This window comes from Triturus cristatus, chromosome 5_2, assembly GCF_964204655.1.
Source record: "Triturus cristatus chromosome 5_2, aTriCri1.1, whole genome shotgun sequence".
NCBI classification, from domain to species: Eukaryota; Metazoa; Chordata; class Amphibia; order Caudata; family Salamandridae; genus Triturus; species Triturus cristatus.
This window is the reverse complement of record NC_140588.1, coordinates 801887462-801903907: the sequence shown is the minus strand read 5'-3', so window position 1 is coordinate 801903907 and position 16446 is coordinate 801887462. Positions and strand designations below refer to the sequence as shown.

The following is a 16446-nucleotide window of genomic DNA, read 5'->3' as shown; positions in this document are numbered from 1 at the left end:
TATTTTGCGCACCGATATTTAGTTGGGATTCACCTGCATAGTCACACAGTAATAAATGCCTACAGATCACCACAAGTTGCTGTTCTCGGTCTGCTACTATGGTTAGGCTTTCCCATTTTCTGTGCTTTCAAAAACTCTATAGTCATACACTGCCTGCACTTCAGTATTCCGTACCATGTTACAGTCCAACCAATTTAAACAAACACTCACACATGTGAGTTACACAGTCTAAAAACAAATCTTGTGTTGGTAAATAACAGGCTGCGGCAGCAAATGATGCCTTCATAGTTGCAACAAAACAGAAAAAGGTTTACTTGCTAGTGAGTGGTTACTTTTTGAGTGGAAAGACCAAGGAACATCACTTGTAGTTGCAGTGCACTCACAGTACTATCCAGCTATACACTGGCTACTCCCTCGCACACACCGGGAGTTATGCTGGACATCTGAATGCATTAGAGAGTTGAAATTAATTTTTTTAAAAACATTTGGGATCGTTTTTAACTGAATTGCTATTTGTTCTTTTAAATTGTATTTTTGCACTGTGTTTGCTGCTTCACTGCTTGGAGGCACTGGGGGGCATCTTTGAGCCGTTTTAGGGCTCTGGGGTTGTGCTCGGCTGCCGACTAGCGTGACCGGACGCATCCGCCATCTTTGGTGAGGTGTTTGCTCGGTTGGCGGTCTAGTGCGAGGGCGTTTCCTGCCCCTCATGCTATAAATTGCCCAGACTTCTTTGGCCTCGATCTATACACTGGCTGCTCCCTCGCACACACCGGGAGTTATGCTGGACATCTGAATGCATTAGAGAGTTGAAATTTATTTTTTTAAAACATTTGGGATCGTTTTTATTTAACTGAATTGCTATTTGTTCTTTTAAATTGTATTTTTGCACTGTGTTTGCTGCTTCACTGCTTGGAGGCACTGGGGGGCATCTTTGAGCCGTTTTAGGGCTCTGGGGTTGTGCTCGGCTGCCGACTAGCGTGACCGGACGCATCCGCCATCTTTGGTGAGGTGTTTGCTCGGTTGGCGGTCTAGTGCGAGGGCGTTTCCTGCCCCTCACGCTATAAATTGCCCAGACTTCTTTGGCCTCGATCTATACACTGGCTGCTCCCTCGAACACACCGGGAGTTATGCTGGACATCTGAATGCATTAGAGAGTTGAAATTTATTTTTTTTAAACATTTGGGATCGTTTTTAACTGAATTGCTATTTGTTCTTTTAAATTGTATTTTTGCACTGTGTTTGCTGCTTCACTGCTTGGAGGCACTGGGGGGCATCTTTGAGCCGTTTTAGGGCTCTGGGGTTGTGCTCGGCTGCCGACTAGCGTGACCGGACGCATCCGCCATCTTTGGTGCGGTGTTTGCTCGGCTGGCGGTCTAGTGCGAGGGCGTTTCCTGCCCCTCGTGCTTTATATATGGCGGCGAACCCCCGTCCGCGCAGCGGGCGGGCGCAGCGGGCGCGCCGATGGCGCGCCAGAGGCAAGCCCGCCTGGGCCCGTCCGGGCCAGGACGGACCTAGGACCAGGGCCCCTGCCGGTTGTGGCAGGTAATCCCCCTAAATATTCGAAAGTAGACTTACTCCTGTTAAAGCCTTCTGACTCACGCTACTGCTTACATGGAGTCAGAACTGATGTTCCCTTTACATCTTGTGAGTATTGCCCCTTTAGGAACCAGGCTGGAGGTAACAAAACCCTTACTAAGGAGCCCCTTATGTTAGGACTACTTAATTGTAGGTCCTCACCGAAGCACTCCATACAAATCTCCGAGCTGATTCAAGACACTAACTTAGATATCCTGTATCTGACCGAAACTTGGACGTCAGCTTCTTCAGACTTTGACTTAGTTAACACTCTTCCTCCCGGCTATCTGATCCAGTGCCTCCATAGACCGCAAGGAAAAGGAGGTGGTTTAGCCATCATTTACAGGGACAAGTTTACGTGCAGAGTAGTCAGGGGTCCTATTCTGGACGCTGAAAGTGGTCATTTTCGGATACAGCTTTCTCCTAATTACTCTCTATCAGGACTGTTAGTTTATCGCCCCCCGGGGACGATTAAACAGTTCTCCAGCTCTATCTTGGACCATGTCCCCGTCCTAGCGGCATCTTCCCCTAATTTTGTGCTACTGGGGGACTTTAACCTTCATTTTGACCTGCAGGAAGACAAAAATGTAACTGACCTCAGATCTGAACTTAGGACAGCTAACCTTAATTTACACAACCTGGAACCTACGCATGTGAAGGGTCACTTGCTGGATTGTGTGTTCTCGAACATCGCGCACCTTCGAACAAGTTCCCCCCGCCCCCTGCCTTGGTCGGATCATTTACTGGTATCAGGGGAGTTGAATGTCAGCTTGGACCCTTTTCTCTCTCCGCACCAGAAGACACCTCCTATTTATAAGAGAATTTGGTCTCAACTCTCTATTGACAATCTCTCACGTACCCTTGCTGAGTCTACTCCATCCCCTGGACGTGGTCCTGTGGAAGCTGACATTGCTTTCCATGACTGGCTTTGCCAAGCTTTAGATGCTGTTTTGCCTTTCAAAAAGATCACAAATAAAAGTAACAGCCACAAGTCGTCTTGGTATACCCCAGAGCTGGGGAGGATGAGAAAGAATTGCAAAAGGCTTGAACGGGAATGGCGGAAGAACTGGGCCGCTAATAGCAAAGACAATTATCGTGAAGCCATAAGATCCTACAAGGCGGCCCGTAAATCAACTAAGGCCGTCCATTTTGAGGATAGAATAAGCAAGGCAGGCAATTCTTCAAGGGAAACCTATAAGATTCTTAAAGAACTTCTCACGGTCCCCACTCCCCCGTCCACTCAGGTGGTGAATTCTAACAAATGCAATCAGCTGGCTCAGTTTTTTTACACCAAAATACGGAACATCTTAGCCAGCCTTCCCCCTAGTTCGGGAAAGATGGGCATAGCAGCCCCTGAGGTGGTCTCAGTTGAGAAGGGGCTAGATATAATCTCTCCCATTTCAAGGGAGGATTTCTGTGAGGAGCTCTCAGCTCTGAAGAGTGGTTCCCCGTCGGACCCCATGCCCATCTGGATCCTCAAACAATTTGTGGATCTCATTGCCGATCCTGCAACTGACCTTCTGAATGCCTCTTTCACCCATGGCATAGTTCCACCTAGCTGGAAGCAGGCCACTGTCAAGGCACTCTTGAAAAAGCCTGACCTTGACCCTACTGATCTGGCAAATTACCGTCCCATCTCGCTTCTGCCTGGCCTGAATAAGATCGCTGAGAAGTATGTCAATCGCCAGCTCTCATGCTTCCTGGAAGCTAATAACTTGCTAGGTCGGACGCAGACTGGCTTCCGTCCAGGCCAGGGAACCGACTCGGCTTTGATATCGATGGTCGAGGAAGGCAGATGCATCTTAGATTCGGGAGGATCTGCGGCGATGGTCCTCCTGGATCTAAGCGCTGCATTCGACACGGTGGACCATAATATTCTGATCCACCGTCTGGGGGAGATTGGAGTTGGAGGGTCGGCCCTTCAATGGTTTAAGTCATATTTGAGTGGTCGTTCCTATCAGGTTTGCGATGGCAATTTTAGATCTTTGCCTACTCTCCTTCAGTGTGGAGTCCCGCAGGGCTCTTCACTGAGCCCTAAGCTCTTTAACGTCTATATGGCCCCACTGGAGGAGGTGGTTGCACCCTTTGGGGTGAAAATCGCAACCTACGCGGACGACACTCAATTGATTGTCTCTCTGTCCCTGTCTGAAAGCCAGGGGGTGAAGTTTGCCGCATGCCTTACCAACATCATGGCATGGATGTCGGATTCCCGGCTAAAATTGAATGGGACCAAAACGGAGCTGATGCTCCTTGGCAATCTGTGCACGTCACTGCCCAAATGTATGTGGCCGGCCAGTTTGGGTGTCCCCCCAGCCCCTAAGGAGGCCATAAAAAGTCTCGGGGTATGGCTGGAACCTGAGCGGTCTATGACTACTCAAGCCAAACGAGTGGCGGGGACGTGCTACGGACTGCTCCGTTCAGCACGGAAAATCTTGTCGCTTCTCCCTGATAATTCCAGGAAACTATTGGTGCAGGGATTGGTGCTCTCGAGGCTTGACTACAGTAATGCCCTTTTTCTTGCGGCACCTGAATCCACATTGAATGTGCTCCAAAGAGCGCAGAATGCAGCTGCGCGTATGCTCACTGGTACTGCCAAAAGATCTTCGGCTCGGCCTGCCTTGAAGGCCTTGCATTGGCTACCAATTCGAGCGCGCATTAAATTCAAATCCCTCTGTATAGTGTTTAAAGCTTTGCAAGGATCGGGTCCCCCCATTCTAAGAGATTTGGTCCGCTCCTATAAACCTGCGCGAGCCCTTCGCTCTGATGATGGGAACTTGGTAGTGATACCCAGGGCAAAAAAGGTGAAAACGGGTGGCCGCCGGTTTTCCATTAATGCGGGTCAATTATGGAATGCTTTACCGCTGGCCGGGCGTAAAGAACCAAATTTGGCAAAATTCCGTAAAGGATTGAAGACTTACCTTTTCCCTCTGTAGGTTCCTCTTGGTGTCCTGGAGTAGTGGCTTTGTGTATTGTTTAGCGCTGGGACGCTCAAGGGCAGCCATGCGCTTTAGAAATCCTTTTTCATTTCATTTCATTTCATTTACTGTCACTCAATAAATCAATCATCATTTGTTAAGCGCGGCACTGCCTTCCCTGGGGATATTTGAGCCCTGGAATGCGAGGTCTCTGTCCAAAATCCAGGTCGGGAAGAAACGGCGGGAAGAGACGAGCAGAAAAAGGTGAAACAGATGGCAGAAAAACGAACGGGTAGAAAAGGCAAAACAGACGGCAGAAAAACAAACAGAAAAGGCAAAACAGAGGGCAGAAAAACAAGCAGAAAGGGCAAAACAGAGGGCAGAAAAACGAGCAGAAAAGGCCAAATAGAGGTAAGAAAAACGAGCAGGAAAGGCACAACAGACAGCAGAAATGTAAAAATAGAGGGCAAAAGAATGAGCAGAAAGGCAAAACAGAGCAAAAAATGAGCAGTGGGGCACAAACAAAAGGCAGCAGGTAGACAGGCTGCACAGGGTAGAGGACTGCGGGCAAGCTGGGCAAGAGGGCTGTCGCCAGGGGAGGTGGCACAAGGAAATGGTAGCAGGTGACCTAGTGGGAGGGAGATTAGTTAGGGCATTTTTGGCATTAGTAGTACATATTAAGGCAAGGTGTCCTAAGCGTTACACCTATTGAGGGAGGCTGGTCACCTCGACCTCGTGGTGGCTGGCACAGAGGATGAGGCAGGCAGAGGGTGTCCGAGCACCTGGCAGACTCTGTATGGGCTTTGTCGTCACACACAAGGTAAGGGGAGTGGCAGGTGAGAAAGATCAGGTGAGTGAAGAGATGCTCAAAAACATGCAGAGTGGCCTCAAGAGGTGCAGGAGGGAGGGACGGGGCCATGAGAGCATAGGCGGATGCGGCCAGGAAGGCCTTGAGCACAGATATGGACAGCATTGAAGCTGGGGAAGTGCGAGCAAAGCTCGTGAACACTGGGAGGAGCAGGGAAGGTGGGAAGGAGGGCTCAGAAATACTGTTGCGACTGCGGCCACTGGGGCATAAATGTGTCAAAAGGTGCAACCCCTCTGCGTGTTCAGTGCGTGTACGGCACTGCGGGGAGAAGCCAGCGGTAATACGTGCGGCCATTTGGAGCCCACGCCGCTAAGGAGTCACGCGCACATCAGGAAGAGTGAAGGGGAGTGGAGGGAGTAGCAGATATGGCAGCAGGCTCTTCGGTTTTGGGACATAGTGAGAATGGTGTACTGGGGGTAGAGATTTAGGATGGCAAGGAGCTGGAGGGCTAGTTTGAGGAAGGGGAGGGCTGGCACAGTGGAAGGCATATTTGATGAAGGAGCACAGCTGGTTAGACAGGGTCCAGCAGGGTCTGCGCGGGCAGTGGGCAACAGAGGGGCCTTGGAAGGAGGTGGTGGTCCGAGGAGGCTCGTCAGGCCCACACACCTTATCCAGGGACAGAGGCGAGGGGCACTGAGCCACCAATGGGCAGGTTGGGGTGTCCTGCAGAGGTCTGGCGGCTGTGGTCTTAGAATAAAGCAACAAAGAAGATGGGTTGGTGCGGGAAGAGCGGGGAACAGGAATCAGGAAGCTTTGCTAAGCCCCAAATGAGGAGGGGTATGAGCAAGGGGGAGGAGAGTTGAGGAGCGGGCAAGGGGGAGGCAAGTTGAGGGGCGGGCAAGGGGGAGGAGAGTTGAGGAGGAAGCAGAGGAGGCAGATGTCTAAGAGAGAAAGTAGCAGGTGGTCCGCAAGGGGGGGGAGCGAACAGAGAAGTGCAGGCAAAGAGCAGGGCATATGGTTGTGGGTCCCAGACATAGATTCACGCCGGGCTACTAGAGCATAGTGCGCCAGTATACCAGTCCTGTCTTCTTCATTACAGGTAGAAAGGAGCAGCATGTTGGCAGACTCAGGAGAGTCCGGTGCAACTCGTACGTCCCGAGGGGAAGTCATGGCTGGACCTGGCAAAGTCTGCCGGAAGATGTAATGGGGCCAGGCAGCAACCAGCAGAAGAAGGTCCGGCGAGGCCTCATCGACATTACTGGCAGGAATTTTCAGGGCAGCCTCAGCAATCAACAGATTGGACGGGCGGCATGGCCGGAGCAATATGAAGGGGTTGTCACGACTCCCCTTGACATTGACCATTAGGCCCCTGCTCAGAGGAAGGCAGAGGTAACACAGCGAAGGGTAGCTGCTGGCCCTAATTGGGCAAAGGTAGAGGAAACTGCGGGAGATGATGTATGTATGTATGTATGTATGTATGTGAGTTCTTATATAGCGCTCGACTTACCCTTGGGCATCTCGGCGCTTGCATTGGGAACCCGTCCTGGCTTTTTCCCTGTGAGATAACCCGTACTGGGCATCCCCAAGGTGAAAGCCAGGCATCCTGCCGCAGGGGGGCCGCAGTGGAGATTAAGCAAGCTATTGCCCAGAGTTGCAGAGTGTGAACCCATGATTCGAGTAGGCACCGAAGTGAGAATTATCGAGTCCGTGGACACTTGGGCTCAGACCCTGCCGCGTCGGGAATTGAACCCTGGTCCCGGGTCTGACCTCTGCTTCAGGGTATGCCTCCTCTAACCAGTGAGCCACACTTCTCCACTAGTGAGCCACACTTCTCCACTCAGTTGTACTATGATGAGGATAGCTGGGAGGAAGGCGAGATGCCGGACGAGGAGATGGAGGAGCTGTGGTGGAATAAAGGTGCAAAACAGGTGGGGGGCATGTTAATGTCTCTATCTCTGATGTGTTACACGCAGCAGGTGATTTGCAACAGGCCGTGATGGAGAAGAAATGGAGTTAACTGACGAGGCGGCAAGCTTCAGAATGGGCAACAACCTTGACACCAGGTAAGAGCAACGGTGAAGCGGGCTCTGGTCCTGTGACGGTATCCGTGGGTGTGGATGCGTTGAGGGTCGAGGGTGGTGAGGGTGCACAGCTGAAGAAAGGCAGATACATCACAGACGTAGGAGTTGCTACAGAGGAAAGGAAAGTGAACACAAGGAGGCACAGGGTAAGACCAAGGATGTAAGTGTAGGCAATGGAAAAGGAGATGAGTGGACAATACAGGGACAAAAATTGGAGGTAATGAGGAGAAAGCGAATGGGCCGGAGAGCAAAGAATTAAAAATGTAAAACTTGCCTTTCATGTGAATGGCAAAGCCATTGGGGCGCGCTTGAAGCTGGCCACGAAGGAAAAAATTCAGGATGGGGAGTATGTGTAGATGTTCAAGTTGATGCACAGAGATCTGCGCTCTAAGGAGGGGTCCAAAGTGGAAGAGTATGAGCGTTCGGTTGCTCCTGACAATAGAGAATTGGACCGCAGTGTTTCTCATATACTCCAGTGTCTATTGCAAGAATTTTCCAGAACATTGTAGAACACTGTTCAAATATATGGACATCGTTAGTAAGGCCCAGATCACATATGGGGGTTAAGCCTGGGCACAATATTATGAGTTCAGAGCCAGAATGGCATTGGACAGGGCAGAAATTGAGAAGCGTGTTGGGAATATAACAAAGGGCGGTGCATACAGGAGTATTGCAAATTTCGGCACAAATGCTCAAAAATGTTCAGGGAGGCATGTGCTCATACACTGCTTTCAACCCATGGGGGACACCAAAGGCAGACAATAGGGCAGCGGCAGCGGTAGCAATATCCAGAGGACCCCAGTCCACACCAGTCACAGCAATTATTCGGCAACAGAGTGGGTCAGGAGCCACAGGGATCTGGGGCAAAAGGCTTGTATGCCAGTCAAACTGGACAGACTTGAATTTTGGCTGCAATCTTAAGATACAGAAGAGGATGCAGAGATACTGAGGGATGGTTCCTGCTTGGGTTTCCGACTGGGGCATGAGGGTACACAGGAGCAGAGATGGGCATATAACCGGAGGTCAGCCAAGGAACACAACCAGGTTGCAACTGGCCAATAGTAAATTTAATTGTGTCACCAAATGGGGTCCTGCCTATAAAAGAGAAAGGATTATTTTGGCTAATATAGCATTTTTCTTGGCCAGAAGGGGGGTGGTCGGTAAACGACTTCTTCTCAGAGGAATTGTCATCCATGTCTTACTTGTTGGTGGATGCACCGATGTCCAGGGTAGAGAGAGTAGGCAGTGGGGCAGAAATGGCAAAGTGCAATGTTAAGTCAGCTTTCCAGCTGCTACCGGTTCACCCAGATGACTTTCAATTGCTAGGAATGCAATTTAAAGTGGGCAGTGGTGCGTTGACAAGGCTTTGTCAATGGTATGCTCCATATCATGTGCACTATTTGAATGTTTCAGTTCTTTCCTTCAGTGGCTTTGTACTTAGCACATGGGACATGAGTTATTGACACACTACTTTGGCAAATTTTTCTTTGTTAGTCAACTCACCTCGGCGAGCAGCCAGCAACTGCTGCTAAGTTTTCAAGAGATCAGGGTTGACTAAGGAGTCCTTTTGGCACCAGAAAAGATGGTAGGTCTCAGTACGGGGTTATTGTTTCTGAGAATTGCAGGGGTTGCAAGTACGATTGCTGCACGACAATAAAAGAAAATGCAGGGCCTGTTGCTTAATATGTTGGGGAAGGAGAAAGTGAGGGTTAAGGAGGTGTAGGTGCATCTGGGGCATCTGTATATTATGTGCAGAGTGGTACAAGCAGGAAGGACTTTTAGCAGAAGGTTGGGCCTGGATATGTAGGGTATGTCATTGCCACATCATCATTTTTGCTTGTTGGCGGGGGTTAAAAAAGATCTCCCCATGTGAGGTTTCTTTTTAAATTTGTTCAACGGTATTCTACTGTGCAGCCCAGTAGACACTGAGTGGGATGTACAGATCTTTTGGGATGCAACAGGGGGTATGGGTTTAAGCCTGTATTGGCAAGGGTGGATGTGCACGGAAGAGTGGCTGGCGGACTGGAAGTCAGCGGCAGGATCACTGTGCTCTTGGAATTTTTCTCACTGGTGGTAGTGATCACATTGTGGGGTGCATAATTGGCACATCAAAGCAAAGAGTGTTGCTCAGGGTGGATAACATAGCTGTGGCCCAGATCAGGAACAGACAGCAAGGGCTGTGGAGGTGTTGAAGTTGTGAGTATTTGTGTTTGGATGTCTGAGACATGACATTTTGTTTAACCCCTTCGACGCTTATGACGGAACGGTTCCGTCATGCACGTCGGTTGGGCTGTGCTTATGACGGAACCGTTCCGTCATGGCCCCACCCGCGCTCAGAACCTTCAGCACTGCGCGGAAATCCGCGCAGCGCTGAAGGGGTTAAAGCACAACACGTGCCGGGAGTGAACAATTACAATGCAGATGCTTTGTCTCGTTCACAGTGGGAGAGATTCCATGGACTAGCCACGGAGGAGTCAGACACAAGACGCTCATGCCGGAGGAACTAGGAAACAAAGGATGTTACAACTCGTGGTAGGGTTGTTGGCTGAGTCCAGTGGTAGAGAATATGGACAGGTATGGTCAGAATTTCCAGAAACTGGGGCACAGACCAATGGGGTGGAGAGGGACAACAGAATGGTGCAATTTATACTGACTATGTCTGAACGGGGGTTCTCCCAGTTGGCCATAGCTGGGAGCTGCCGGAAATTGCCTTCAGGGGGAATTGGCATGTGGTTATGCGTCATCAGCAAGGGAACTAAGAAAGAGAATGCTCGAAGGTTGGGCAAGAGAGCAGGGTTGCGATGAACAGAAGAGGCAGCCCTTGTCATGGCAGTTATTTAGCAAGGTTATACATGTGTTTCCGACAGTATGCGGCGGAGACAAGGAGGCATGGTAGTTCGCCACGCTTGTGTCCTGGATGTTTTTTGGTGCCTTTTGGGTGTCAGCCTGTTAGGTGGAAGGAGATGGAAGGGGTTGTGCTGGAAGGATGTTGCTTGACAGGAGGACAGGCTGAAAATATGGCAACATAACTCTAAGATATCCCAGTCGTCGAAGGGCAGGAGCGTGGCTCTGCAAATTTACCCGGTACCTTCTAACTGCCCAGTATTTTAGGGTGACAAGTGCCGAGCGGCATCAGGAGCTGCAGGAGGGGAGGTTTTCAAGCAGGTGGGGGGTGCATTGGTTACAGCATTCCAGCTGCTGTTGGTTCCACGCAAGGCTTTAAGGAGTTTGGGGGTTCTGGAGGCAGCATATGGGGCCCATTCCTTCCGCATGGAGGCAGCAACTGAGGCCTGAAAGAGGGGATGAACTTGTGAGGATATTATGCCGCTGAGATGGTCTTCAGACTGATTTCAGAGATTTGTGCGGTTGGAAGGGTTGGATCTTTGAGATTTTAAAATTCTGATGGCTATCTCTTGCAGGTTCCGTTCCATTCCCCCAGCAGCAGAGGACATATACATTTAGGTAGTAGGACATTCATTCATAAAATGGGCAAAAAAGCAAGCAGCGCAGAGGGGACAAGGAGGGAACCTGGGCTTTGACCGTCATCTGTTCCCGGTTAAATGGTGGGATAAAAGGGGTATGGGGTGGAAAGTGTTATTGGGAGACTTAAACTGCATGTTGGCAGGCAGGAGATGACCATACGTGTTAGTTATTCTCTTTATGGAAAATTATCTAGTGGGAGTGGCGCTGTTGCGTGCAACGAAGCAGGATTAATTGGAAATTAGGAGACAGAGGGCAGGATGCTTCGTGATAGGGATGGAGTTTATTCCCAGACGAAACTAGAAAGTGGCCAACAAACTGGCAGCGATTGTCAGGGCTGGCAGGAAAGTTAACAGGGAGACGGGTTGTTTGCAGAGGTGAGGGCTTTGGGCGAATTGAGCATGCGGACAATAAATATGAAAAAACATTAAATATGACAATGTTGAGTTCTACTGGGGTGCATCTCTCCAGGTTTGGTATGAATTTATACTTGCTGGAATTAATGCTGGAGAGGATGCTGAATATTAGATGGTAATTGTGTCCTGAGAGACAGTGAGGTGCAGGGGGGGTAGAACATGTCAGCAAACAGGCCTTTTTCTGGGAGGTGTTGTCTTGGGAAGTTTTGCATGAGTTCACATACGCTTTATTGGCCTTGCCATTAGAAAACCATGCTGACCTGGACTAGGCAAGAAGTTAAATGTTACGTATAGGAAGTTAAGAGTTTGATGTTATAGAGACAGTCATAGGCTGTAGGGAAAGGTTACAAACTGAAGAACTGCAGTACAATAGGTAGCAGATAGTTGCGGGTTAGGTATTTGGGGGACATTAAGGGTGGTGGGAGGGAAAATTGATAGTTGATGATTTTTATAGTGAGGTTTAGTTTTGTAAGGCGGAAGGCCCAGGGAAACATTTTGTGATGTGCACCTGTTTCAATAAAGTTGTATTTTTAACACAAAATCAAGTGGTCAGTGGTCTATGCTGCACCCCTCTCTCCCAATGTGGGTTTGGGGGCCGTAGACCAAAGGGAGGTCGCCCCCACCACCATGAATTTTGGAAAAGCTTTTGCTTAGGCACTCTGATTGGGACAGGTGCATGAAAGGGGGATGCTTTGCAAAAATAGTTGTTTGTCACTTGACAGGTGTTTAGCGGTGGCCTTGAAAGTTTTGCATGCGTTTGCATGAACTTTTTTGGCCTTACAGCTAACAAACAACGCTGAAAGGGAGGGGGGAATAACCTCTCACCTGGACTTGGCAGGAAGTTAAAGAAGTTAAGTGGTTAGATATCACTAGAGACAGTCATAGGGTGTAGGGGAAAGTAAAGGTTACAAACTGTACAACTGCAGTACAATAGATAGTAGATAGTTGCGGGATTAGGTATATGGGGTTCATGTTTTGTATAGTGAGGTTTTAGTTGTGTACGGTGGAAGGCCCAGGGAAGGTTTTGTGATGTGTACCAGTTTCAATGAGGCAGGCTTGCCTTTCTCACACAAAATCAAGTTGTAAGTGGTCTGTGCTGCGTCCCTCTCTGCCAAAATGACAGATCTTCCCAAATGTGCTGATAAAGTCTGATGATAGATGTGTTTGGCTCTGTAGTTGACCTGTTGTTACCAAGAGGAGCTGTTATACGGATTTACGCAAAACTATAACAAGCAGATGGCTCAACACAGCTGCTGTGGAACAGACCTACCTTGGATGAGACGATTCTATTGTCGCAGAACTTCTGGGGGACGTAAGCATCTGTTTCAGAGCCTGGCCGGTGTCCAACATACACCGTGCGGGTGCCAACTCGATTTTCTTCGCCCGGACACTGTTGAAAAATAAAGAGAGTAAACAATTTAAATTGGAGGCTTTTTGTTGATATAATTGCCTGTCGCCAGCAATTGATAACTCCTTGGTTAAAAGGAGATGACCTTGCATTCCAACGGTTTCCTGCAGCCTCGGGAGCCATTTATATCCACCTTCTAAGGGAGTTAGATGCAGTCGGAGGCTGTAGGAAACCAAGGTCCCCACCGCCCTTTACATCACTTTAAATGCAACCATTGGGCTTAGAGCAAACTCTCTCACGTGGCCAGGTCTCCCTCTTCACTGCAGTCCTTTTACTAAGAACAGAAACTGCCTTCAAGATGTGTTTGGTGACAACGGTCATTCAACACTAACTCCCATTTTGAGTAAATCTGTTTGCATCCAAAACATGGTTAAAGGGGGCAAATCGAGTAAGCAGTCATCACTTGTGCATTGTTTGCGCACCACAGAATGGGGAATTACGTGCACTACTGGCACAGTCCGCCCCATTCCAAGTGATTTGGGGGAAATGTCCAGGACGACAGATTGCAGGCACAATGATCTGGAATAAGAATGACAACTTCCTACTTCCGCCTTTTCTGCGACCTGTCAGACCTTCACCTCCTTCAGTATTACGGACATAAAGAGGAGCCCCCTTACAAGAGACCTTTGAAATATCTTGCTGGGCATCATCCTCAGTTATGAAAGTTTTGAAAGCCCAATAAAGGTGGTAGCAATGAAGGAAACACACTTGTGGCGTGCCGGAGTGGGTCGGCTTAGAGACTTATGTACTTAGTAGTCACTGTTGACTGAAAAGATCTCATCAAATTACACTTCAGTATGATTACTGATTCGACACCCGAGAGGGCCATAGTGGGGGAGTTGGGGGCTCTAGATTAACCCTAGCATGGCCTTACTTCGTGAGCATCGGTGCTCATGAGTGCAAAGCATGATACTGCCAATGAATGTGAGAGTGACACAACACCAGACATTGGGACATGTGTAGGGAGACCACTGGATTATTTCAGCTAAGACAGTGATACAGGAAAGAAGTAGGTGCCCCCAGAAATTTTTTAAAAATGCAGGGGCCTTGGAAGAAAAATTACTACTTGGAATGAATTTTAGGATTCTATGTTAGCTGAAGGCTTCATGTGGGAATTATATTTTTTTGGACTTTTAATGCAGAGAATCACTCACTGGTCCCAGCCTTAGAGCATGGATTGATAATGCACTCTTGCTCATACTAATACTAACAGCCTTGCTTTTTGTGTTTTTTCTTTAGTGTTGTTTTGTCATTTAATAAAACTAATAAACATTTTTTTTTTTATATTGTTTATTCTGGTCAACAAGAGGAAAGAAAACTATAAACACATTTCCACAGTGTAATGGTATTTGGCCTATACATTTTCGTATCCTAGAGATCATGTACACATTTCCGTATTTAGTTTATACAATATAGTATATATTTAACAATATATTATTTAAAAATTAAAACATTCTTTATGATTCCCACTATCAGGGGCACTTGTATCTCAACAAGGCGGAGATATCAGGGTGACCGGATGGTCCTCTAAGAAAGGAGGAATTACCAGGATAAGTTGATAATTTACTAGTCTGACTATCCTTAGAAGTGCAAACACAAGGAGATGATGGACGGAGCGGTGAAACTTTTCAAACACTTTCCTCCCCCCAGTCACATACCTGGGTTCAATCTATCATCGTTCTTTAGCTCACTTCGCCACCCCAGTTCAGACACAGCCATATGCAAATCAGTCTTGCCTCATGGCAACAGTCCAGCCCAAACTGCCAAGCCATCCCTTCCCTGGACCGGAAACAAGCATCCAGGGACCGGTTTCGGGGTAACATCCCTCATCAGCCAGGCAAGCTTGAATCCAGGGGCAAAGTGAGAGAGGGACCTACGTCTAAGCATACCCTGCCAACTTAGGGTAAACAAAGCACACACAAGGAGATGCTGGACGGACTGCTGAAACTTTTGAGACACTCACCCCCAGTCACAGATCTGGGTTCAATCCATCATCGTTCTTTAGCTCACTTCACCACCCCAGTTCAGACACAGCTATCCTTAGATGTGCTCAAATTTCCCCAGACTTTCTTTTATCAACTGAAATCCCCAGTTGAAAGTAAAGAGGTTGAAGTCTACCTGAAGATGTTGTAATGCCGATGGGACTGGAAACCAGAATCATGAGGCCATTTAAAATGAAGGCCTGTCTGCTATTGTTTTGAGCCCACGTATTGGACCCCGGGTTAAAAGGCTAAAGGCAAAAAACATAGACGTTTTTTCTAGCTGAAAGCTTTTTAACCGAAAACTTGAGGAGCAAAAGAGCGCTTCATAAATCAGCCTTCGTTTGCGTGAGCATTATTATACTCTGTTCTCCCAAACAGACTGTTCACTGGCACCAGAGTTCTGAAGTTCCCTCAACCAGTAGAATCGCATTCACATAGGAGCTCCCTGTGTCATTCAGTGTGGTGGTAACGCGTTACAAAGTGGTGCTTCTAATGGACGACACAACATCTCCATGCACTCACTATCTGCTCCACACCAGACCACCAGTCAGACAGTCACTGTCTGGAAGCCATGGTCTACCCGACTGGTATGTTTTTTTATTAACCACTTAAACAACTGCTTGCTTTAATAAGGCAGATGTATGGTTCTGATGTTGTCTTCTTGTTTATGCAATATATATTTTCCTGGAAGTCAGGCTCTGGAAGCAAGAAAGGCCATAAATCAATATTAAAGTGCACACCTTCCATTAGATTTATAAATAAAAAGCAAATAGGTGCATTTGGAGCTCTTTAGGAAGACGCTTCTGGTCTCTTTCCATGCTGATGGCAGGCACTTAAGGCCAGAGGATGACAGCGCTCCCTCCTTCCGTTTGGACCGATGATGGAGGCTATTTTGAACATGCATACGCAGGATGGATTTTACACAAATTCATCGCTTGACAAATGTACTTGGAGCAAATTTGAAAGGAATCAGCACATGGATTATCTGCCCGTTGCATTACGGAGATGTGCTGAGTCAAGTTACCAGAAGCATTTCATTTTACATACACAAGCTTTAAACAACCAGATTTGCTAATAACAGAGAAAAACATTAAAAAGGAAGGGGAAGAATTAAGAGAATGGATAGAAAATATACAATCATTCCTCAACTAATTAACATAAACCACCAGTTGCCAGGCAGTATGATTTCAGGTCCCTAAGGAAATCAGAATTTGGTACAATGTAAGGGCCCTACCTGGTCATTTAGAGTTTGGTGGAATCGTGCATCAGCCCTAAAATGCCGAAGCATGATTCAGCCAAATCTGTACTTCATCCACCTCATTTAGAGCTGGGGGAATCGCTGGGCTCCACGGTGAAGCCTCAACCAACTCTTCCGGTGGAGATGTTAGACCCAATGGTCTGTTCACCACAGGATCGTTAGGTCATGGGGTGGTTGCTTTGCCCTAGCTAGTGTGGGGCGGTCATCGCTAGTTTTCCCTACCTGGGCCAATGCTTAATTTGAGCTTGTTCCAAATGGGGCCCATTAGCACTTGTATTTGGGGATCAATCAGTTTGTTTATTCCAGACAGCATGTCCAAACCAAAATATAGTAAAGTTAATATGATTTAATTGTGCTATGCTTCAATTACACTTCTATCAGTAGGCTTGGCAACTCGAGATCCAAGATAGCAGCTCCATCCTGAGCTCTGTGCAGCCGAAATTTAGTCCTGCAGCTATCTCCTTTTGGGACAAGTGCCAAGATGCTTCAAGGGGTGAAATAGGGTTCGGAACCCCTCGTGCCT

The 16446-nt window shown here is 48.1% G+C and overlaps 1 protein-coding gene across 5 annotated transcripts in view; it reads right to left on the bottom strand.

Moving 5' to 3' along the window:
* Positions 1 to 16446, bottom strand: part of ATP11C (ATPase phospholipid transporting 11C (ATP11C blood group)) — an 804025-nt gene that overhangs the window by 535757 nt on the left and 251822 nt on the right. For all 5 annotated transcript variants that reach the window (XM_085607959.1, XM_085607958.1, XM_085607957.1 and 2 more), the window contains exon 2: positions 12546 to 12665. In XM_085607959.1, the coding sequence (XP_085464085.1) occupies positions 12546 to 12665 (120 nt within the window). The remainder of the gene's footprint in view (positions 1 to 12545; positions 12666 to 16446) is intronic.